General features: G+C 38.2%; 1 protein-coding gene across 1 annotated transcript in view; it reads left to right on the forward strand.

Moving 5' to 3' along the window:
* gbe1b (glucan (1,4-alpha-), branching enzyme 1b) overlaps positions 1-23158 on the forward strand; it is a 104281-nt gene extending 81123 nt beyond the window's left edge. Inside the window, exons 15-16 of the mRNA XM_085370916.1 lie at positions 10890-11007; positions 21142-23158. Coding sequence (XP_085227042.1) covers positions 10890-11007; positions 21142-21204 — 181 coding nt within the window. The 3' untranslated portion in view covers positions 21205-23158. The remainder of the gene's footprint in view (positions 1-10889; positions 11008-21141) is intronic.
* Positions 23159-26059: the final 2901 nt, after the last annotated feature.

The following is a 26059-nucleotide window of genomic DNA, read 5'->3' on the forward strand; positions in this document are numbered from 1 at the left end:
GTGTGTAGAGAGAGAGAAACTTTCTGTTGTTTTTGGGTTTCTGTTTGCAATCCAAACACACTTAAACACATATTGCTTCCATGGTAGTAACCAGTTTGTGTCCATTTGCTGAAATATAATTTCAAAACTAAGCCATTGATTTAGAAATCCCCTGCACACAGTGGAAGCACTGTGATGTTCCTGTAGATTAAGGCAACAGAATAGCCAGTTGGATCCCAGATTGCACATATGCTAACCTACTATGTAGCAGACTATTTTTATAGTTGCTGATTTCTGCATGTTGGCTATGTCGTAGGGTAGTGGAGAGTTTGCATGTCATCTCACTGTGACTGTGTGAGCTTTATGTGGGGACCCCAGTTTTCTCCCACAGTCGAAAGACATGCTTGTTAGCTTAATTGGTGAATTTTTGTCTGTCTGTCTTTGTTAGCCCTATGATAGCATAGCAGCCTGTCTAGGATGTACCTTGTGTCTCACCCAGTGTCACTTGGGGGATAGGCTCTAGCTAGTACACTCACAGCCCAATGACCCTACTGGGACAAGTAGTTATATGCATGGATGAATGGATTATAAGCTGTGCATGAGTTTCTAAAGCTACATCACCTGCAATATCAACTACTGACAATTTTGAAAGAATAACACAGCTCTACATAAAACTCCCATAAGTGCATTTAATAAGAGAAGATTTTAGACTGAGAAGTGGATCAGACTTGTTAAAAGTAAATGCATCCTGTAAAGACTCACAGTTTTAATGGCAGTGTTTCCTCTAGAGCTAGGACTTTTGTAATATAATTTTAGCAGTTGCTGTTGAGGGGAATATGAGTTGGTTGTTTATAGTAGTGTTGTTATGCTATTAGAGAGAAGTAATAGCAGAGCCCAGTGATTCAGAAAGCATTCTCTTTAGCAGTATTGGCTGTCAGAAATTTAATGAGTCCCACAGTTGTGATTACAGCAGGCTTAATGATCAGGAATGTGAGCGGGGACAGGAAGCTGACAGATTTGTATTTATTATAACGGACATCACTCCCTTATGAGGCCCACTGCAGCTCACACCAACAGCTTCCCGGATGGATATGAAGCTCTGATCCATTTCCAGCTACGACTTAAATGATGTGATAGTGAGTCAAAATGCAAGACAGAGTTTGGTAGGTTTTTTCTGTATGCCAGCAGCAGATTACACATGAGAAATTCAATCAGATGGTAATGATTCGATTGACTGGTATTAAACAGGAGTTATTCTTATTATTTCTACATCATTTTTATTTTATTTAGATGGATAAGTGGTTGCCTCTGGCTAAATTAAATAATGAGGCTCTGTCAAACTGTAATAGAACATCATAAATAGAAAACACTATTATCGCAATCAAATATGTTTTCTGTGCGAATTGTACAGTATTTTGCCAAGCTATGTTATTTGTACTTATTATATAAGGTCACATACAGGGAATGATTAGGTGACATTGTCTTAGTAGCATAAATAACACAGTGGCAATAACGTTTTTGCCATCGAATTGATTGTAAGAGTTAATGAACACATTATTAAATGTGAATAGTAAGAAAAGACATTAATCAAGTTTATTCAATTATTAAAAACCAACAGAAGTGACATCGAATATTTTAACATCATCCTTTAATTGTAAGCGTGTTTGATGTGCAGTAATTGTACGTTCTGCTTTGTGTTTTTACTTTGCCTTGATGGGGTGAATCTTGGGCAAAGCACTAATAGCCTTGCTTCACAGTGTCGGCAACATCGTTTTTGAGGGTTTATTTTCATTTAGATGCAACCACATCTTTTCCTCCTGGTGCTTCTTTTGATGTTTAAGGAGCGGCCTCAGACACTGGGTGGGTTGAGAGGAAATGCAAATAAATGTGAGGGCAAAGCTTTGCCTGTCATTATACAGAGAGGCGGTAAACACATAAAGGCAAATGTGCTGTGTGTGTGAGGAAGGTAAATGTGCCGTGTGCAGAGGATCCAATTAGGCTAGAAGACAGATGAAAGTGCCACTCAGAGGCAGAGGAGGTAAACAAGACAAGCTCAAAGAGTCCAAAAGTGCTTTTTCATTACACTCAGCCGTCATATACTTAAACTTTCTTCTACCTGTGTGAGGGTCAGGGATGTCACAGTGGAGCTCTACTCCACTGCGGTATCTGGAAATAATAGCTAGATGCAGGTGACCATGCTGTGCACTAGTGAAAATTGATCCAATACAGGATGTCATTTCCTTTAGCAATACAGCAAGTACCATATTATATCAGAGGGTGTTCCTCTCTAGCAAAAAAAGACCTTCTGTGGCCCTCGGTCTCATGTTGCATGGCTGCGTGGCATTTAAATTGATCTTCAGGTGCTTATTCTTTCCGGCATCTTCCATAATTATGTTATTAGTCAGTTACAAAAATAAGCACTATGTTACCTTAGTTGCAGTACTCTTGAAATATATCACCGGTTCTGGGTAACTCTGGGTGAAATAATTACATGTTTCAGTATAGTAATCCATCAAAATCCGAGCCTCTGTAACCGCAAGACGTCGTCAGATTTTTCTTAGACTAACTTTCTAATTGTTCTCTTTAGGATGTGTGTTTTTGTTTCTCTCTCAGAAGAACTGCAGTGAAAGTAAAGCGAAGCACTTCGCCTATAAAATTGTTGGCCATTAAAATGCAGTCAATGTCAGGTTTTTCGACAGCCACTCAAACCGTTTGAGTGAGGTTTTTTTTCTTTTCTCTCCGAATCGTGGTGGACACGTTCTTCAGGCAGTGGTCTTTATCTGGCTGGTTAGAGTATTTGAAATCCCAGTTGGATCCCGTCACGAAAGCTGTACCTGTCAGTGCTGATTGGTCTTTGATTTACACTGTGCCAATAGGCAGTTGCAATTGTGTCAGGTCATCATTTTTACTTTCCTGTCTGAGCTGCTCCTGGAATGCCATTTGGGATAATTCAACTACAGGTGTAGTGACACTAAATGACTAACTATGCATGAGCGAAAATAACATGCTCTGATGTTATCTATAATATTCCAGGTAAGGTTTCTGAAAAAGGAACTATACATCTATTTCTTTTTAATGCAGCTCTCTGCAGACTGCTTTAAGATAAATGGCGATGTGGCTGTGTGGTATTCCATTAGGTTGTAACTCTAACGGATATCATCCACAGACATCCTCATCAGTCTGGTGGCTTAATCTCTGATTCCAGAAGATGTTCAAATGGTGTAGACAGATAGAGGAGCTTCTTTATTTCAGACATTAAAAGAAAAGAAAATCCTCTGGTTTTATTTTCGTGGTGTTGGCCATCATTTCTCATATTTATGATAACATTGTACTCAATAAGGTAATCCTTGAGTTCTGGAAACATACTGATTACTATCAACGGTATACTGAGGCAAGAAATGTGAGCAGCCAGGTGATAAGAGAGGCTATAAACAAGCCAAGCAGTTTGAATAAATTGTTTACAACTATAAGGAAAATAAACTACATTCCATCTGCATCCCACTAAACCTCTTTAACACGTGCTATGGTTTTATGCTGCAACCTTTTTGGGTACAGTTTACTGTATGGGATACACTGACAGGAATACATAAGTCACCTACCTACTGCACTTGTCTGTTAACCACACTTATTTAAGATGTTCATAAAGTCCAGTTAGACAGTTCAGTCATCCAGAATCAATGACTTTCCTGTTCAGTATATAAAGTATTTTATTGTAAAGACTAAACTCTAAAAATGTACAATTTACAAGGTGATCCCAGAGTTCAGTACACGACCTGAGTGTTAGTTCAGGTAATAATTGTGTTCTATGGTTCTAAATGAACCATAGAATATGAAGGGAGATTAATAATATTTGAGTACAAAAATGATGTTTTCTTTAAATTGTAAACAATCCTATGCTTCAAAGCCCTTGGGAACAGCGTATTTTCTTTCCAAATGTGTAATAGACATTTCTTTTATATATAATGATAACTTAAGAATGAAAAATAAATCTTTGTCACTTTATTAAAAGTGTGACAAATGTGTTGGATAATCCCCAAGTTTAAGAATGAAAGTAAATGATTAAAAAAAGTACAAAACCAAATTTTGCTGGAGACTCTTTAAACATACTTTTAAGCGCCATGTTTTTTGGGTTTTTTTTTTTCAGTACGTAGTCATCAAATTTAAACATAATTTATGATTTTTATCTATTTATTTTATTTTTTAGCAATATTCTTTAAAGCTTCTACTTTGCATCAGATTGGGTTTCAGCTGCTAGTTGGCTCGAGCTACCTCAACACTTTCGGTCACAAAGGAATAATTTCTTCCACTCTGATGAAACTTACACCAGCTGAGCAGCAAGCAGGGTAAAAATCGACTCTGAAAAGGCTAGATACACTATTTAGAAGGCTTACAAGGCCATGCCGCATTCTTCAGATGTGCACATGCAGCTTGCTCAGCTCTTGTTTACCCTCGCCAGGGTGCTATTACTTTCATATGGCCTGGGAAAAAAAAAAGACGAGTTGATGGAGAAACTAAGTGGTAGCTTGGTCTGCAATCGCAGCCATGGCGAGATTGTTTTCAGGTCATCAATGACTCGAATCATCTAGCTTCAGACTGCCTTTCTGCTCATTGGGCAAAATTGATTGTGTTCTTTAATCTTCTCCTTTATTCACAGAGGCTGTATTGATTAAAATACTGTAAGCTGTTGTTGCAGCCATCTGTAGCCACTAACAAAGATGTAATCGCTCAAAGCATCCAACTACCAATTTGTGCCAGTTTTCACTTCCTTTCAGAGAACTTTGCCAGGGAACTGTGAATTACTTTAACTGTGCATTTTCAGCATACACACTGTGCTGTGTGTGTGTGTATGTGTGTATGTAATTTTGTATGTGTATATAAAGGAAGGAGTACTGCAGTGCTGCTTGCACTCCAACTCAGTTTTGAAACATGCTAGTGGAATATTTACAGTTCACATCCTTATTACATTCACTCACTTGGGAAGTTTTTTGGTGTTATTTGTATTAGAAAGATTAAACTTTCACATCACGTATCTTAGTTTCCTGGGCGCATTATAATGCCTGAGAGAATATGTCTATGTTTTTTCGATAGGTATTGCAACGCTTCTATTCAGGGCTCTAGACTAACTTTTTGACATGGGCGTACCGGTACGCCTAACTTTAAAAATTTAGGCGTACCGGCACAAAAGTTAGGCGCACTCAAATTTTTCAACCGCATCGCTTAACACCGCAGTTTTACATGTGCACTTTCTTTGGGGGGGGAAGTCCATACAGACAATATTAATTTCTAAATTATTAACTAACAAACTTGTGCTTAAAGTGCTTTGTCAATATTGTAGAAAATGTTAAAAACTTAATCATCATCTTGGCCTCCTCTGACGACCTGTTTGCTGCTGTCTGCTGCTGAAAGGCCGTGGGGAGAGGGGACACTTGGGCAGTGCATTTACTGCAGCATATAATGTGTTTTCTGGATACACTGTGCTTTTTCAGCATTCAAATATTGATGGCACCGTGTCAGAGCACTGGCTATGAATTTCAGACAGATCAGGCCTTAACTTAACAAAAAAGTTATCAATAGTTCTTTTGATCTTTTCTTATTACCCACAGCTACAGTACATCCACTTCTCTCAGGCCTAGGCTGCTCACTAGGGCTGAGTATCATCACTGATTTCTATAATCCATTCAATTCCGGTTCTCAAAGTCCTGATTTGATTCAATTTAGCCTCAGACAGTCAGAAATATTATAATTCTATTTATTTATTTATTAACCTTTATTTAACCAGGAAAAGTCCTGGTTAAATAAATTCTGATCATTTATCAGTACTGATACACATGAGACTTCATCAGAATTGTGAAAATCACAGCAGATGCCTTTGTGTGAAAGTAACTGAGAATAAAACACAGGAAAACATGAAGGAGATTTTCCTGGTCTGGCTTTTTATAGCAGATAACCTTAAAAATACTCTGCAATTTTGCATAATTTTAAGAAATTTAAATTTCTTCAGTATTGAACAGCAGAAATTAGGCTTTCTTGTCCGAGGTCATTTAAGTGAAAAAAGAAAAAGCGCTGTAAACAACGCTAGACTGGTGGGTAATAAGCGAATGAATAATGCAGAAAACAGATTTGAGACGGGAAACTGTTCCTGAAGTACAGAGAGAGAGAGAGCTGTGCAGGAAGTGTGATTTTTATCGTGGTGGAAGCAAAACAGCAAAAGTCAGAGGGAATTCATGACGACATTGATCAAATGTGAAGCGCAGTTTGCTGCTTCTTTTGCTGCAGGCTCGGTGAATTTTGGTTGGAGAGAGGCAAAACCTGCAGCTCAGAATCAGCGCAAAAAGACGTAAACACAGCGCGGACCCGAAGAATCGCTAAGCTCCGACAGCGTGTCCGTGTTCAGGCCGTCGGGTGAGAAAGCCGAGAAAGACGAAGCTGATTCTGATGTGTTGGGTCCGCTCCGTGTTTAGGTCTTTGTGTGGAATCCGTTAATGAATTGATATCGCTTTATTCAAGCTACTCACCTCTCTCTTCCACCTGCACTTTCAACTGGACCACGGCCAATCAGAGAGGTCCCGCCCCTGACTATCTCTGATTGGTTTAGTCCACGATAGGGGCATAATGTGTGTCTGTTGTTGACCACACGGAGAGTTACAGAGATTTTTTTTTTTGTTACCGGAACAGTTGGTCGCACAGGTGCGACCAAATATTTATTTTTAGTAGCACCACTGAAAAATTTGGTCGCATTTGCGACCAAATTGGTCGCACTCTAGAGCCCTGCTATTGCAAAATGAATTTGCTCTGTCAATAAATCACCATAGTGGCAAGTTGAGCAGAGAAGGTGTGGAGGAAGGGATCTTTCTCTTGAGCAAAAACAATGCACAGAGGAGAGCTTCTTTTTAATCATCACTATCAAAGCAGACAAGCAGACAGCAAAAGCAGAATTTTCCAGGCTCTTGGGCAGAATGAGGCAGCGTTTGAGGATCATGCTTAAACTCAAGAATGTCGCCTACGGGTAGATAAGGTGATTATTCAGCCAGCCAATTAGGGGGCTGTTTACATGTTTATCCCGTTGTCCTGTTTTTTTCCCTTCCCTATAGTACCAATCTTTATAGCTACCAACCCTGCGATATACAATAATATGCACAGATGTTTACAGGTGTTTACATTATGCATGGGGAATCAGGGTAGACATGGTATCTACTAAGGATTTCTGGCTGGTAAGAGTAAGGCTAACCTTTGCATGTTGGGAAGTTTTTAAATTAGAAGCACAGTACTTTGCAAAAATCTTGGGTCACCCCTCATTTCATATTTTGCTAGGAATCACTCACTATGTGTTAATAGACCTCTCTGCACTGAATCATACTTGTTATTCATCTCTGGCTCTCTTCCACAGCGTGTCTTTTTATCCTGTCTTCCTTCTCTCACCCCAACCGGTCACGGCAGATGGCCGCCCCTCCCTGAGCCTGGTTCTGCCGGAGGGTTCTTCCTATTAAAAGGGAGTTTTCCCTTCCCACTGTCGCCAAAGTGCTTGCTCATAGGGGGTCATATGATTGTTGGGTTTTTCTCTGTATGCGTGATTGTAGTGTCTACCTTACAATATAAATTATATTATATTGTTGTGATTTGGCACTGTATAAATACAACTGAATTGATTTGAAAATGGGTTGAGTGGAGCATGAAAGTCAATATTTGGTAGGACCATCACCTCAAGGCAGCCTGAATATTCTTAGGCAAGCTTTGTCGCAATTTCTTTAAGTAGTCCTCAGGAATAGTTTAACAGGTTTCTAGGACTTTCAAAGCTATTCTTTTAATGATGCCTGTCTTTTGTTCAGCTCTCTATCACAACCTGGCATCCACATATGTGGACATCACATTTTGGGTTATTTAGACCAAAATACTCAATTTTGATTTACAAGGGCCTGATATCCACTTACGAGGACATTATACTGCTACTGTTCTATCAAAATTTTAAACGAATATCCTCATATGTGGCTCTTATTTTTCTTAAAAACAAAAATAAGCTAAAAAAAAAAATCTGGTAATTCTTTGTTTTGACGTTCTTGGGCCCCAATATGCCCAAATATCGAAGAGAAATTAAAAATGCATGCCGTGGAAGAGTTCGGGTCTTAGGAGGTTAATGTAGAGATCCGGGGAGGCCAATCAGTGACTGTAGTATTCCATTGTGTGTTTTTGTATCCTGATATGATTGTATTGGCAGTGTATTTAGGATCATTATCATGCTAAAAAAAATGTAGCTGTTGCCAATCAGACACTTTGCAAATGATATTCCATGTTGGTTCCAACTCATTCCTGCATTTATAATTACATAGACTTTGACAAGATTACAGATTGCTGTAAATACTCACTGTTGTACCTCTCTTACAGTCTCTTCTGTGCTACTGATGATGATTTGAACCAAAAATTACAAATTTTGACTTATCACTTAAGACCTGTTGCCACTTCTGGCATACTTTAGCCTCTTCCTCCCTATTCCCTTAAGAATTTTTTCTTGACAGCCACCCTTCCATTGAAACCATTTCTGATGACACTTCAGTGAAAAGTAGATGGATCAACTAAAAGGCCAGATGTATCTCTCAGGTCCTGTGTCAAACCTTAGCTGGATTTCTTTCCCTATTTCTGAAGGATATGGCTTTTAGAAACTGTTCATCTGCTGTAGACAGTTTTGTAGGCCTGCTTGTTCTTTTTGTTCTCTACTTGTCCAATGTCCTTTATTTTTTCAAGGACGTGGACAAGTATGCTGTTTTCAGCGAGTGACACTTTAGGAATTACCTTGTTGGTGCAAAAAGAGCTATTTTATGCCTGTCAAACTATGTTGTCTTTGGCATTCAGATTCAGAGAAAAGGAATGAGCTGCAAGTGAAAAGGTGTCTAAAGATACAATTTAGTATTGGCCCTTTTTAAGTTTTCTGTTATGTGTAGATACAACAGTGGCCCATCCCTTTAGTTAGGTACCCATTTGAATAATTCATCAGTTCAAGTAATTCAACAAACAAAAACATCTTTCCACTGAAAATGATCAGGTGCAAGGTGTTCAAGAACACTTTAAAAACTTACAAGAAAGTTTGTCTTGTTGGAAGCAAAATATATAGAAATTAAGGGGGACTAAATTCTAAAGTATTGTATATTTTATTTTGTTCATGCATGTTTGCCAAAGTGCACTTTCTTTCATTTTTTAAATCTAGCTTTTAAAGTATTAAAATATTTTCTCTGACATTAATAACAGCCCTGCAACTGATCCTGACACCCATCCTTAGTCCTTTTTTTTTTTTTTTTTTGTCAAGTAACAACATGCTCATGTCAAGTAGTTTAAGAAAGAAAAGAGGAGTTTTCTAAAAGTCATGGAGGATTGATTCTGGCTCTTAACAATTTTAATATCACATCAGACGTTAGTTTGACATTTGTTTCAGCTGAAGGGCATAATTATGCATGTAATCAGTTTAATGTTGTAGCATGTATTCTCTACAAAGGTGACTATCTGCTGAAGTAAATACTGAAATGCTCACTAGAGCACATAGAAAGACTTGCATATTGTATTTCATCCACTATCCTTCCATATTTCTTTGTTTTAAAGAGCATGCAGATTTATTGATGACCAAGTTTAAGCAGCTGCAATAATTCAGCCCAGAAAAGTTTGAGTCATTTTGTACAAGGACAGCACAGAAGGAAGGTAAAGGATTATCCTCACTTTTCAACAATCCATATATACACTACCTGCAGCTTTCCTCTTGACTATTTCTTTAAGGGCATCCAGACGCCTTAACGCCCACTCACATCCTGGGCCATCTGACCTCAGGATTTTGCATGATAAGGTGGGGCCAGGTTTCACAATGAGCTCACCCGAAACCCTGGCTGATTGGGACCCACACCCATTTTCACACCTTGGCTCAGGCGATTAGAGGATCATCAGGGGATCCTTTTGTCCCTCTGTGGGGGGATACTCCCACTAGGTTTAAATCTGGGACTCCCCACCATTTGACCTTAGAACTGAAGAAGCTTCTCGGATGAGAGGTGAAACGTATTCAAGCAACTTAAAGAAGTCCAGACGCTTTTCTTTGCAAGCTCCTTTGACTACGATGACCTGGATGACTGAGAACCTTCACAGACATATTTCTTTAAGGAAATCTGAGGTTTACTTTGCTGTCTTAGTGCAGTAAAACACAACATCTCCTCACCCTCTCTGATTCCTCACCTGATAAAGACTTAATGTCAGTATACAAAAGAATAAAAGATAAAGTTTATCTTCCACATACAGTGTTTGTATACTAAAAAACAGAACTGGTTGCAATGTTCAGTACAGTATTTGTTAGTAGCAAATTTAGACAAGTAGCCTCTTGTACATCTGCTAAATACCAACTTGAGGGAGCTCAACAACTTGGCTAACTCAGTGTTATTTAGATATATTTCAATGAGTCTGCAGTGATTTGCTGAGTACTTGACTTAAATCAGTCTAGTCTCTTGTCAAGTTGTAAAACAACAAAATGTGAACAACTCCTAGAGGAGGAGAGAGTATTTTTTATGATTTGTCATGTGTATCTGTTGTCACTCATTTGGATCACTTTTTCTGATTAAATTCATTATTTATGCAGTGCATTAGATAAATTCGACTGTCAGGCTGGATGGTTGAGCCATGGCTGAATCGCTTCTCTATTTATGTTAATTTCAGGCAGCGTTCTCCTCGTGTATTTGGGCTCCGCACTGTCGCTGTGCTGTGCCGCGAGGAGGAGATGAATGCTGATGGATGTGAGGATTTCAATGAGTATAAACCAGCTGAGCACTGCTAAACCAAATCTGCACACCAAAAGCACTAGTGCTAAAACTCCTTCTGCACTTCTTAGGTCTTCAATCTCATAAGCTAGTTTCCCACTGCTATTGCGCCTTAACCTCAATCTTTGCCAGATACAAAATCAAGCTGGATTCAGATGCGGCTCAGTATGGAGGTCACGGACGGCTGGACCACAACACGGAGTTCTTCACACAGCCCGAGCCCTTTAATGGCCGCTCTAACTCCATCCAGGTAAATACCTACGGCATCACATTCTGTGACTTATAAAAGGTTATCTTTTGTTGAATGTCATTATATTTAAATGTAAAGTATTCTACAATTGAAAATCCAGGGCTGTTGTATTTTAGAGTCCACTCTCTACACCACTTTTCAAATAACCTATGCTGTATCACCATCCCATTCAGCATACTATTAACATGCTTTTGAGGTTGTCCGTGCTGAAAAAGCGACAAAATTAAGCATTGCTCAAAAATGTCAGCGTGCATACTAAATCACTGTTGAGTGTGCTGTTGATGGACACCATTGTCCCACAATGCAGTGCACATATGTAGGCTAATGGAGAAGTTGCCCACAGCTGCAAAACATCAAAAGGAGTAGTGGGTGGTGATAAGAGAGCTCTACAAATAGAAATGAAGGATTAAAACTTTTGACAAACATTTTTCTTTCTTCTTGTTGTTACCAAATTAATTTAGCCTGTAGCAATACAAAGTCACTTGTCATAGTTCCTTTTATTAGAAAAGTATAACAAATATTACAAAAGTGCAATTTTGTTAAAATTGGGACTCTATGTGAAATGTGGGAAAGAGAAGAATGTGCTGATCATTTAAGCTCTATATGTGAAAGTCAATAGTGTAAGCACGTTAAATAAAGAAGGGGGTGGGGTGATATTTGGGCAGAAAGACTTCACCTCCTGAATTTCTTTATCTCCTCTCTTTTATATCTTACTATAATACACAAAATCTCTGTCTTTGTGTTTCTCAACTCTGACACAGTCATGAGTTGAGCAACTAAACTTGGCACACAGGTACGTGTTAGGCCCATAAAGGTTTTTATCTTTATCAGGTGTTCTGACATCAGCAGTGGGCGTTGGGTGTTGCCTCACACCAACCTAGCAACAGGTTAAAATGGTGTTAAAATTTTGACCATATAAACTATTTACTAGCCCTTACATAATTACATTTTTTTTTTTTTTTGTAATGTGATTAAGTATATCAGTTTTTGTCATCATGAACATGCCACACAATACTGGAGCATGGGTGTGTTCTAGTTATTAAAAGATCCAGAGACATCTCTGTATTTAAGGGACAATGCTGAAAACCTGCACTGAATGTTTGAGATGTTTCGGCCCTCTCGAAAGTGGACTCAGTTGTGTTATGGAAGTCAGTGCATGGGCTCAGGAAGATTTCTGATATCCATAGAACACAGTTTTATCACCACGTTCACACACTGGCCCCACTGTAGCCACTGCAGGTGGGGCAGAGGTGAAATGCATAAATCAAAACTAAGTTGAATGAATGTGTTTTGGGGTTTTTTTTCCTTTTGCTTTTTTCGGGGGGAGATTGGGGTTTCATACCAGCTTTCAAATACATTGAATTCATCTTGGATCCTTTTATAATTAAGGTTTGATATAAAAACTAAGGTGTTAATGGCACGAGCTTTCTTCATCTTCTGAAGGGGTGTATGCACTGGGACATTGACAGCTCCAGAATGTCAAATGTCAGCTACTCCTAGAATGGTCATTGCGGTAAAATTGCTTTTGAGTGTTTGCAATAGTTTATAACATAAAAGTTATCATTAGGGTTTTTTAAAAAAACAAAAGAACTGTAAAACTATAAAGTGATATAAATTACCCGCATTGTTGGTTGTTTTTTGGTTCTCTGTCAGTTGCGTTTCTTTTTTTTCCACATTCATCACATTTTGTTAATTGCTCACAAAACGTGTTGAAAAAGCTGTCTGTGTGTTCATGTTTGGTCCTTTTATGTTTTATGTTTAATTTCACAAATCATTTTAATTAGCCTGAAATGGGTTTTGTAGTGAGAGGATCTTTCGAAGCCTTTCTAATGAGGTTTAAGTGTGCTGGGATGAAAGAGGGCTGCTTGTTCTGGCAAAAAGCCATGGTCTCCCTGGTCTGGGACTCTCAGCTTAACTACAGCAGTATAATTTAGTATCTGGTTCATTAGGATTATTATTTTTTAATACAATATTTAATACAATATCAAGAAAATATATTACAACATTAAAAAAAAACTGTGCCTCTACCAGGGGCGAGCTCCCATTGTTTGTGGCCTCCACAGTGCTACATTTTGTTTTGTGTATATCATATTTGGCTTCTATGCGTTCACTCCGCTCATGCTGGCAGTTATCCTGGAGTCATTGAACGTTATGTGAATCTGATATCTACAGCTCCTTTCACATTTCACAGCAAACAATGTGCATTATTCATGGCGCTAGAACTTACCTTTTCATGTGCACACCGCTTAAGCTTGCATGGCATCATGGAGGGGAGAAAAATATCTGGGAGAATGAAGCACTGGGCTTCCATCAGGAGGACTGCTTAAGGCTAATACCATGAAATAAGTCTGTCCTTGAAATATAGAAAGAAACACTGATATGCATTTTAAGCAGAGTGCTTGAGGATCTTCCTCTTGTTTACGTCCCCCCTTTTTTCCCAGTTTATTAATTTTTTTAATTAAAATGCTGAAAGCCAATAAGATGTTTATTAATAAAGTCAGGAATGAATTAGTGAGGATCAGCGCAGATGGATTGCATGCTACATCTTATGTTAATGATTTCAATTAATGCACAAGGACAGTGATGTCTCTGAGGTGGTCTGCGGAGTCATCATCTCCTGTTTTTGTTTTTCAGTGTGTTTATTGGATTAAACGTTTTGAGGCGGTACTTAAGTCGTTTCACTTGGTACCAGAGTTGACGTAGCACCTGATGAGGTGTTTGTGTATCTGAACTCAACTTGAACTTCTTCAGATCAATACTGAAAGTGTTGCAGTTAATGGATAGAGGATATTACTCGATATTAAGAGTTGGACGGCGCACTTTAATGCATCAAAAATGTGTTTGGCAAAGCTCACACTGCTATTAAGAGCATCAATTCAGCTTTATTTAAGATTCTGTCGACCCCAGTTTAAAAGCCTCTTCTTCTTTCATGCAGACACTGATCCTCCGTCGTATTAACTTAGGTTTCATCAGTTAAGGACGCAAATTCCACAATCTCTTAAATCTTTCCTAACTCTTATTAATTCAAACACTGCTGCTTCACCCACATCCCTCTTGGCCAAAATGTGAAGTTTAGTTAACAAGTCATCTGCTAATTTTGGCACCATCATAGATTAATGGGGAACGACAGGAAGTGAGAGGAATGGAGCCGACAGAGAGGGAGGAAGAAGGCAAGCGGGGACCCTTCTGTACATACTGTATATGCTTTATAGGCTTCTTCGTGGAGATTGCACAGCGAGACTGTAGTCTTGCATAAAGATGCTTTTCTCCTCCTCCTCCTCACACCTACCTGGTTATGACAAGAATAATCAGACAAGAGCCTCTGCGGGGGCTGCGAGAGGTGCCCACACCATCCATGTTTTATTTAACAACTTTTGCTTTCAAAGTCTGCACAAACTTCTTTTCTCCTGTCTTTTTAATGGGTCTGTCAGTTCTCCAGCTTCCTCGTTACAGTGTGATAATAAACTCTCATATCCTCCAAGAACGCATCACACCTCAGACTGAGAATGCACATAATTGGATTAAGCTAGCAGAGTCTTTTGCATCCTGGTAACATGTTAGGCTGTGGCAAGTACCATGTGGCTGTAATACCCTGTGTTTACAAATCTGCTCCTGGACACTTGTCATCCAGCATCTTTTTAGCGCTTTCAGTCTTGTCTGAATTATTGAATTACTTACAAAAGTGACCCCTTTTGCATTTTCATCATATACTATATTTGCAAGTGATATAGTTATATACACATGTTGAACCAAACTCATTAAGTGGAAAAAAAAAAAAAAAAGACCATGAATGCAAACAAACATTTTTAGGGAGAGCTTTACTGAAAGGTAATAGGAGATAAGCCATTTCTAGATGTGCTTTCCAATCTCTTCTGCTTAGGCACAAAGAAACAGGCAAGGACGGCGACCAGAACCATTAGCCATGTTAAGTGCATTTCTTTCAAAACTGTGTAAGATTGCCATCACCTCACAACTGGCAGAAGACCGAGTCTACTCCACCCATGTACAGTCAGGATCAGACCCAGTCTTTATAGGAGAATTGTTTCCAAGAGGATATTCCTCTGATGTGGAAACAAATAAATTTGCTTTGTCCACCAAAAGGCTAGAAAGTGCGCTAAAGGAGCAGTCCCTCAAGGAAACAGTGAAGCCTTTTGGCTTTTTGCAAACCAAAAATTTTGTGCAACAAGCAATACTGTGAAAGAAGTCTCTTACTGACTCTAAATTCATTCTGCAGACAGAATTTGGCAGCATCACAATAATGTCAGACAGAATCATAAAAAGCTACTTTTAGAGAAAAGACGGTACCCTGCAACGGCATGACCCACAGCACAGCTCTGATCTCAACTCATGAAAAGACATGGCACCTACATCCATCTCTATTTAGGACTTACTTGTCCTATACCATACAATACCATACATCTTGCATGAGTATAGATGAGTTTAGATGATAAACAAATACTATCCATAGCGTTTTTACATTTTAAAAGCACCATCATGTAACAAGATTTTCTTTCACAAGCTCTTAAAACCTTTCCACAGTACTGTATGTTTAAACTGTGCATATTTAAATGGCACATATTTATCACTGAATATTAAAGTACTTCTTTGTTTCACATGTGGGACATCTTTAATGTTGTGTGTGCACCCGCGTGTGTGTGTGTGTGTGTGTGTGTGTGTGTGTTTGTATTCAGCTGTATTTAATTTTATCCACTATGTGAAAAGAGTGAATGTTAGAACAGCTTGCCATGAAGCTGAATAAAAAATGATTTTAAAAAATGCTTTGTTCTCCTTATGTGGATTAAAAAAAAAAAATTGACACCCCGGTATCCTCGGCAGGCTTTTTATGGGAATTGCATACATCAAGAACTACTGCTGTTCAACATTTAGAGTTTATTCATTTAGCGAGACAAATTTTAAATAGTCACAGAATAAAATGTCTCAGAGAGAGGAAGCTTATTTTAGGTGGCCCCCTTTGGGTACGTCTCACACATATAGTTTTGTTTGAGTGTTATAATGTCAAATATGTAATGCTAAGAAAGGCTGGTGAATAATTAGCTGCATCAGAACCTTTTGATAAACTTCATGTGCTTCAAAGGGGATGTCTTCTTTGACAGCTTCAAAAAAAGAAATTAAGCTGAAATGAAAAAGAAAGTAAGAGAAAATAGCGAGCTTGTGGCAAATGATCAAAAGATGTACATTTCCATCAGTGAGATCTAACACCTGATGCTGATGAGCATGAAGTGTGAACTAACAGACAAAAACTGTGACATGACATAAGGGGACCCCCTTAACACTTTTACATGTATATAAACTTTAAAAGACAAGCTCACACTAGTACACTTTGGTCAGTATATTTTTCTGAACTGTACCATTGAATATGTACTTTGAGACCAGACTCGAACATATTACATGAACTCTGGAGGAATTTCAGCCATCTTTACTCACAGCCATGTGTATAAAAACCTTAACCCTAAGGCTGATAAGAAGGAAACAGTAGTTCGCATAATCGGACCCACTTTTCACATTTTAGCACCATTTGCATCCACTAGTACCAACTAAGCACCGTTTAAACACTCCAGCCTACCTAAGTGTTGTTGCTGATCATGTCCATTACTTTACGACTGGTTTAAACTGGTTTCTTGAATGTGAAAATCAGTTCATTGTACTCAAATGGCAAAGTCACCAGATCTCAATCCAATAGAGCATCTTTGGTATTTGGCGAAACAAGAGCTTCACATACTGTAATAGAGGTGCAGCAACTGTGTGATGCTTCTCAAAATTAACTAAGTGGCCAGTGAGTCCAGTGAGTGTGTGGTGGACAATTCATTCAAAGATTGTTTCAAGCAAATAGTTTGGCCTGCTTTTTGATATTTCAGGTAAAGGTTCTAGAGATTATCCGACGTGTGTCATTTATTTTTATTGTTATTATTATTAATCCTTTGTTTGCCCAGGTAAAAATCTCATTGAGATTTAAATCTCACATCCAGGAGACACCTGGCATTTTTTTAATCTAATAATTAGAGCCTTTCAGGTTGCAATTGTTTTGGAAATTCTAATATTATAAAATAATACAAAAGCACAAAAAACCAGAGAGAGCCTTTGTTTTGTTTTTTCTTTTTTTAACAGAGGCTTTTTGTTACTGGAAATTTTAGGAATGTAAGCTCTATGATCAAAAGGATTATATTTAATTATGAGCAGCAATATTCTTTTTTTTTAAAGTGATTATCTTTGAAGTACTAAAAATCAATACAACAGTCTTTCAGAAATGATGCTGCTTACTGTGAGGCTCGGCTGAAAATATTCTTTTGAAAATAATGGCCTGCAAAATCGTGTCTCAGCTGAAAACGAATCAGGTATAGTTCTTTAGGTCGTAGTTTCAATTAACCATCCAAGTCAGGTTTGTTTTGTTATCCTGTCAGATCCTTAGACTTTGCCTGAAGTACAACCAACATGTACACAAGTGTTTACAGGGAGCTGATACTTGTTAAGTGAGTAAAGTGAGCCAAACAGAGACATGTCTGGAGAGTTAAAGTGCACAGAGAGCCTATAGTCAGGCAGTGCTCTAGCCTAGGTGCTGGGGTTTGGAGACAGGGTGGATGATATGTTCCTGCGAAGCAGCTCATGAATCCTTTATCGGTGTGTTTGAACATTGATCAGATTTAGTATTAGCCCAAAAGGCTGCATTCAGTTCTGCAAGGGAGTATAAAATCCAAATTCTCATATGTGAGCTTGGTGTGAGGCGATACAGAAGAAGTCAAGAAAGGACAAACGGCTAAGCTGTTCTTCCTACTAATACAATATTTTGTATTGTGTCCTATTGTGTACCACTTTGTCCTTTTCATCACATTTTGTTTTTAACCCCTATTGTTAATACCTACAATAAATTATCAAATTAGTTATTGCATTACAGTAACCATTACCTGATCTGGCAACAACTGCTGGCTACAGCAGCGACTTTGTGGTTGTGATTCTAAGATGTGTGTTGCACACGTGGTCATATTGGCATTTCCTATACATTGCTGCAATGATCTGCAACTTGCGGAAATATTGCATGTGTCGTTATTAGTTTTTATTTTTACGTGATTTTAAGTTTTTCTTTTCATTGCAGTTGAGTTCAGTTGAGTTTCAGCTAATTTCCTGAGTGGATTTGCTCATTTAGGACCATTTTTAGCTCATCCAGCAAAGAACGATGAGCTCATGCCACGGTGAGGCATCCATCCACAATTCACAAGAATCGATACTCCTCCTCATTGTGCGGAAGTTTTATTGAAACTTACACATCTAATGGATCTTCACCTAAATTGTGCTCATGGTCAAGGTCAGATTTGTCATTTTTATGGCCACTTGTCATGGGTTCACATATTTTCATGCTTTTTATGTCCATGGATAATACTGACCATGCAATGATAATACTCCTGAAAAAGCTTTCAATTGATGGTGAATGAGATTAATTTGTATTGGATATGACCGTTGGCGATCCTATTTAAATTCATAGTGGATTTTAATTCTCATTAGTTTGTGTAATGCAAACAAACAGTGACATTCACAGACATTCTGGTTATTGTTTGAAAATATTTCATGTTTAGTTTTTATCAGTTTTGGTCTTAGTTGTAGTTTTCCTAATTATTTTAATATGGAGGAAATTTGTTAGGGTGTATTATTCAGAGATTTAAATGTGTACCAATACAAAGACAACACATGTTGAAGGTCACTCAGACACAAACCAAAGCCTAATCACACTGGTTGTGGTAACAAATTTGATCACACTGACAAAGACTAAATATGTTTCCAGTAATTTCCACAATGTTTTAGCTAATTACGTGAGTACTTGATAAGTTTTCCTTTTTCACAAATTCTAATTTGTTTGTTTTATCTCACTGTTATTAAATTGTGTTTTTTCACAACTAGTTTTATTAATAACCAAATTACCTTGATTGGCAAATGCTATAACGTCTAATAACGCAAACTTGATTTTGTCCTTAAAAAAAAAAAAAGGTTCTGCTTCCATGGACAGGGTTTCACCTCATTTTGTACCTAGTAGTTTAGTTCAGCTGGCCCTGTGTTTGATGAGATAGAAATATAGATATAAATGAATAAGTCAGGAGCTGTGTATATATACTGTAAAGGGAATTATTTTTCACAATCTAGTCTCTCAGTGTTAGTGGATGGGTTCAAAACAGTATGTCAAGTATGTATGTGCCTAACGTTGCAAGGAGTAATATGTTAATTAGAATGTCTTCCACTAATTGCTGTGCCAACACTTGAGCGTATCTGCTGGTCCTTTTTTCACAGATTAATTTATAATTTGTCACTATTTCTGTCTGTTTGGTGGAAATAAAAGCTGTTGACATATTCCAGGTTAGACGCAGTGGTAGCTTTTGTCTAAACAGGTGCAGCGATTCATTCTGCCTTTCCTTCTCTCCGTGGTGCTTCTATATGGAGACTCTCCCACTGTGACTGTTTAATTAGTCACCAATGTCTGTGTCAGTGTTTCAGCGCCGGGCTGTATGACTCCCTCGGTGACAAACTGTTGCCAGAGAAGCACATCCACAGTAAGCTTAGATCCACTGATGCTGAGGGGCGACTTGAAGAGTTCAGGGAGTGATTGAATTGTTTACAGCTCTGCTGGCTTTTTTCGTTTTCTGTTGGGAAATATAGCATCATTTATGCCCGCTTGGCTTTTCCTTTGGCATAAATCTGAAATGACTAATGGTACACAGCAGCTTCCTGCTGCCAAATGACGCTGTGAGTATCAAAAGGATTGATCAAACACTTTATTAGCTACTTTTTGAACTATATATGTGTATGTATATACATAAGGAATGTGACATGCCACGTTTTTTTCTGTTTGTTGTTTTTCCCTGACTTGTTTCTTCTTTACCCCAATGAACTCAAAGATTCTTTTGAAATTACATTATATCTTTACAGAATCACACATTTCCAATTGATTCACAGTCCAGTTTTTAGAGATGATGATGAAACTCACAGCTACTGCATTGATGAGAGAGTTCAGAAATTAAAACTAGCAGCGTGCCTCCACTTCTGGCAAGTTTACTCATTTGCAGATTGTTCAGTTCACTGAACATGCTTTGAATAGATTGCAAATTTAATTATATGTTTTTAGACAGATGAAGTCCACCACTTCATGGAGATATGTTTAAGAAGTTGAAGACACCTCTCCTCGTTGCAGATATGCTGACACCACTGCCACCCAGAGGTCTTTGTGCAGTTGCAATTCTGTCACACTTTAAATATTCTTAAAAGATATTATCCTCCGAGTAGTCTTAGACCACCTTTTCCCTTATATATCATTTTAAAATTGCATGTTATCCTCCTTGCATTTCTTTTTTTTTTTTTCTCTATCCTACTCGTCTTTTTTTAGCCATTATGTCATCCTTGATTTTGAGAGGTGACCATGTCTAGTCATGATTTCTCCCTCCTGAAAAGGATAAAACTTAACACTCATTAATCTTCAAAATTAATGATCTTATATCAGTTATATCAATGTAGTCTTTGTAGTGCTTGAAAAAAAGGCAAAAGGACTTAAATTTGTGAAGTTGTTTCGCCTCTCATGCAAAAAGCTTCTTTAGTTCTTAAACACTGAGCCCATCCCGTGGTGGATCGATCCCAAGATACTGAACCCAGAGTTATTCCTGATGCATGCAATGGTGTTAGAAAGCAAAAAAGGCTTGTGTAAATGAGCGAATAACATGTTGTATAAATTGTTTTGAGTGCTCAAGTAGAGTAGAAACGCCATATAAGAATCAGTCCGTTAACCATTTAAACAACTGACAGAGTGCCAGATATTTAACCCCTAGTAGCGGTTGTCCCCTTGGAGGTGATTGTGTGAGTCCCCACATGGGAATAGTCCATTCTTGTGCTCATGTGCTGACTCACATAATTAATAGCGGGTCAACAACCCTCAGGGCATTTGTTTTAGAACTAGAGAAGCCTCTTGGATAGAGGCAAAATGTCTTCATGAACCTAAAGAAGTCCAGCTGCCTTCTTTCAAACACGCATGAATACTGTGACCTGGATGACTGAGACACCTTGTTAACATCATTAATCTTCAATTGTCATCTCACTTTTCTCCCCACTTTCTCCCCTGCCACTGTGTCTCTCTTTCTCTCTCAGGTCTACATCCCCTGCAGAACAGCTATTGTCTTGGCCAACGAGGAGATAGATTACTGTTATTAGAGGATGATTGTCTCCACAGAGATCGGGATTGAGAATGGATTCCAAACTCTGACTGAGTGTTAACAATCACCTTCATCTTAATGTCAACCTTGTACACCACCCAAACCTACTTTTTTTGTGTTCGAGCCTTTTTTCTAAATGGGGGGAAAAAGCATTGCCGAGCTATGTGCTTTCAAATACCATCTGCAACCTAAGACGCTGTGTAACCCCATTTACCACAGATTGGTCCATTTGGGAAGTGTCCAACCTAACCAGCAGCTAGATGCTAAAACTCCAAACCCTGCCGAGTCCATCCACCACTAGCCAGCAGCCATTTATAGGTACTCCTGCATTTGGCATGACATCTGAAATACATGACCGGCAACTGTGGCAGAGGAAAGTGGTACCATAAAACCGGCATTCATTTATTCAAAGATAATACAAGCTCAGGAATGTTAGGCATGTTTAAATACAGCATACAAGGTTTATTATTTTGTATTTAAATATAAATAACATTGTAGTTTCACAGAGATGGCAAGCACTACAGTATTACTAGCATTTAAAATCAAAATATTCAGGTAGGCTGTTTAATCACTGGTGATGTGTCTTTGTTAATTTGCATTGCGGGACATTATAGGTGTAAAATGTATTGTAATTTGCACAAAGCATTAAACTGATTTGAATTACTGTACTTTTTAATGAGTATCTAAAACAGTTGTGTTGTAATGTTTGAATTTATGCAGCTACTGGGAGCATTTAAGTGGTTATTTATGGTTCAGTTATTAAGCCGGTAATTTGCAGCTAAAGCACTGATAAAATCACTTAATTTGGAGTGTTCACAGTGTGTTGCATAATACACAAGCAACATTTGGCTGAATTAGGCCGTTTTTACCCACTTTGTGTAAAGTATTGCATAGTTTTCTCCCACACTAGATCGCATTAGAGTAGTTTATGAATTGTATGTTACACTGTGCTACAATCGACAAGAAGAACTAAACTACTGAAGACCAGTGTGTCCTTTTGTGTTAGAAAAGACAAGGATGACTAACACACTTGACTACTAGGATATGATTTATGTGCACCGTGTTCATTAGGGATTCCCCTGGGAATATTCCAAAAAAACACCGAAACGGCCTAAATTCATGCAGAGCGCCACATGTGCCTCCTCCAATTAGCAGTGACTTTTGTGACTTTAGTCTCAACACAGTTGATGATTGAACATTTCAAAGAGCAGCCACAGTCCTCATTCTGTGTTATAGAATCCATCACAGTACCTATGTGAGGAGGTTATTAATTAGCTAAAACATCCTACCGTCATAATAGGTGACATTTGCAAAATGTCATAATGCGTTTTACAAATGAGTGATATTTGGTCTGCTTCGAGTCTTTACGTTGTCTTGTTTTTCATCCTCCTGAAAGTTGGCATATCATCACCATTTGAAGCACTTTCTAAATGTTTTATCGAATCAGCACGAGTAAAAAGGGAAACGAGGTTGCTATGTGCATCTCAGATAAAGCTCCGAGGTTGTGCCATCCTCTAGAGCATTATTTCAGATTCGGAGTCATTTAACCACCTATTGTAGCTTATGGCAGGTTTTGATCTGTGTCCCGTGCAGCTGGAGGAGAAAAAAAAAACACATTAATTTTCAGGACCACCCGTCTGTGTGCAGCCAAAAGTGTCATGAACATGTCATTTCTTTTTTGTCTAAAAGCAAATGCGTTCAAAAAGGCCTTTTCTCTCTTTCAAGGAGTACAGAGACGATCACTCTGCATATATTCTAGACAACGAGGTTGTGAGACTAAATTGGAGGGTATAATCATCCCTCATCTGACCCAATGTCATTGTCATTTTAGCACTGCCAAAATGAATTGTCTGCAGTTGTTCTCAAAAGTAAAATTGATGTCTGATATACTGTAACAATTTCAGCATATTTCTTTCATTATTGCTAATGATAATAAATCAGTCCCTGTCAAACCACGAGAATGTGAATGAACTGAATTTGCTCTCTGACTACTGATACTGTCCTATTGCGCAGTTGGGGAAATATGGAGGATTCCACAGCAGTATGTTGTAATGGTACTTTGTAACCTGATGCAACAAATGTGCAGTTTGGTCTTGGTAGTGTGGGAGGTCATCGTGATATTAAATGTAATTTTAAAATGTTAAAAGTTGATCTACTAATTATGTACAAAACTGCCCATACTTAATAATTTTTCTTAGTCTTCCACCTAAATCAATTTAAAATGGAATTATTGTAGCTTCCAGACACATTTCTTTTCATTTTTAAATTGTAATACTGCTTTGAATTTGGACATAATTTGAAGGTAAGTCAAGTCCCAAAATGACTAGTACCTCCCACAAATTTGTACATTTTTATATTTGCAAGTTGATACCTCACTTCTCTTCACGTTGGTCAACAAACTATGGGATTTATAATAATAGTCCCAAACTAAATAAATAACTGTCTTTTTTGAGAGCAGCTACAAACCTGGATTGCGTGTGTACTTGATACTGGACCAGGAAAGGCCCTGACATCTTTAAAACAACAAAGGAAGGAATCTACTTTTCACTCTGCGCTGCAGAACATAAAGTTTCCATTTCCATTTGGTGACTAGGGGAGCTGTGAAATCTTGTTACATGACTATACAGAGCAATCACCTCAGTGATTCCCACAACATGATGTAAGGGGGATGAAAGACATCTCATCAGACAATAATACTTCAATTTCCATTTCCTAGGCATCTGCAGTTTGTGCTACGTACACCAGATTATGTGTCTTTGTGCGTCGGTATTGATACAAGCAGTAGCTTCTTATTAGCAGCTGCACCATGAAAAGCAGTTTGGGAAGATCACAATGTGGCGTTTATTGAGGCTTTTTCACAAAGGTACTGATTCAATTATTTGGTTATTTTTGAGGCATGCGTTTTCTGGGTGTTCTCTCTGGTATTTCTGCAATTGGCTTTCTACCCCGCACATGTTGAGCCTGTCTGTCTGAGCAGCTCGCTGGTTTTGGATTCATGTTTTGAACCTGCCCGACATGTCCCATGCAGCTTTTCTGTCTCCAGTAAATTGCCAAACATAATAAGCTTTTCCTTTCTTTTCATTTTATAGTGGATGGCTTTCATAATGCTATACAATAGAATATAATAATCATGCTGATTTCAAATAACAGAAAAATGCTTTATAGACTAACGCTGTGGCACAACAAATTATGGCCTCAGGTTTGTACTGAACCCATCCTGTCATTCCACACGAGCACTGAATTTTACAAGTGACATCAAGTTCATTCATATATATGACTGCTACAAAATATACGTTTTTTCCCGTCATGAGAACGTTTCACAAATAAACCTTGCACCAATTTGTCTTCTTGCATTTATTAGTGGTTCACAAGAAATGGATGTGTGACATTGGCTTGCACAAGGAGGGACTGGCTCAAAGCTATTGAACCAACTATCGTATTAGCCAGTATTTCGTGTTAGCAAGGAATATCTAGTTTAAAGCGATGATATATGAACGGAAGATGTTATTAAATGGCTTAATCAAAGAGCTTTGCCATTGCTTTCTTCACCTTTGAATGACAAAAGTGTTCAACACTAGGCAAACCGCTACCTGAGAATTATGCCAGTGAGTTGTATCATATTTGATTTGATAGTTTCTTAAATCAGCACGATCAGTATTGTATGTCCTAGGGAAGCTGTTGCATGACACGCCTTCTGCCCTCTAGTGAATGATCTGTGCACTACAGGCAGGAACTGGATGCCACATGCAAAATGGCTGCTGTCAGCTTTGTTTTATTTTTTGTTTTGCGTAGTATGTGTGTTTGAAGTTATCCAATAATATCTGGACAAAAATTAAAATATGTTTCTGCTGTACTGAGGCAACTTAAAATTACTTAATATTTTATATCTCATTAGTGCATAAAAATGTGCCCAGCAAATCAATTTGGGTTATTTAATTCCTGTTTACTGTGACCGAATTTGAGTGTTGCAGTAGTCCCCTACTAAATAGAAATAGAAACACCATGTGATGCGTCTCCCTATCCTGTTGCATCCATGTTGTATTCCTTATGATAATATTTTTAAAGAGAGTGGAAATTGAGATATTTTTGTGTTTTTTATCTATAAAAATTCCTCTTCAGTTATTTATTTACCTCAAGGCAAAATTAAGTTTGTGAAAAGTTCCTGTTGGAGGGGGGAAAGAAGCAAATATTACAAGTGTCGTGAATGCAGTAAAGGAGATTTGTTTTCTGCAGCAAACTTTGCCTTGTTTGATGTGCCAGTCTTTCCAGAGCGCATCCACGCCCTCTGGAGAATTCTTGAAGGCCATCTTGTCAAGCCTCGTCAGGTTTGATCAACTGAAAAACAAACAAAACTTGAACCTACGCTGATTTTGTTGTTCTTCTGTGAACAAATTACACAATTAATGTAGAAATATCGGCGGATATAGCCTATATATATATTTTTATTTCTAAAAATGAATAATAAATCTGAATATTTAACATATTCGTTATGACTAGTGAAGTTCAGCGTTTCCATCCTGAAAATGTGAAACAGTCGAGATCTTTGCTGCTTTTGTTCTCACCCTTGTTTTTGAAGAGAGCGAGCCTGTGGCTTTTAGGAACAATCGCCTCCTGTGGGTTTGAACACCTGTGGCACACAGTATGAGACCTGATCCCATTTAGACCAGCTAAGAGCCTTCCACAATCAAACGTGCTAGTATATGGGGGTGAAAGGCTTATTTTTTCCATTTGAGTCATTTAACAATGACAGATCATCAAGATTTAATGACTTTCTGAGTTTTAGTTCAAGAGTCTAAGAAAAGAGCTAAATCAACGTTTGCAGTTGCTCCGTGTCTGTCCATGTGTTAGGCTGA

The sequence above is a fragment of the Diplotaxodon limnothrissa genome, linkage group LG14 (assembly GCF_057381915.1).
Source record: "Diplotaxodon limnothrissa isolate DT_005_m linkage group LG14, D_limnothrissa_male_GT1.1, whole genome shotgun sequence".
NCBI classification, from domain to species: Eukaryota; Metazoa; Chordata; class Actinopteri; order Cichliformes; family Cichlidae; genus Diplotaxodon; species Diplotaxodon limnothrissa.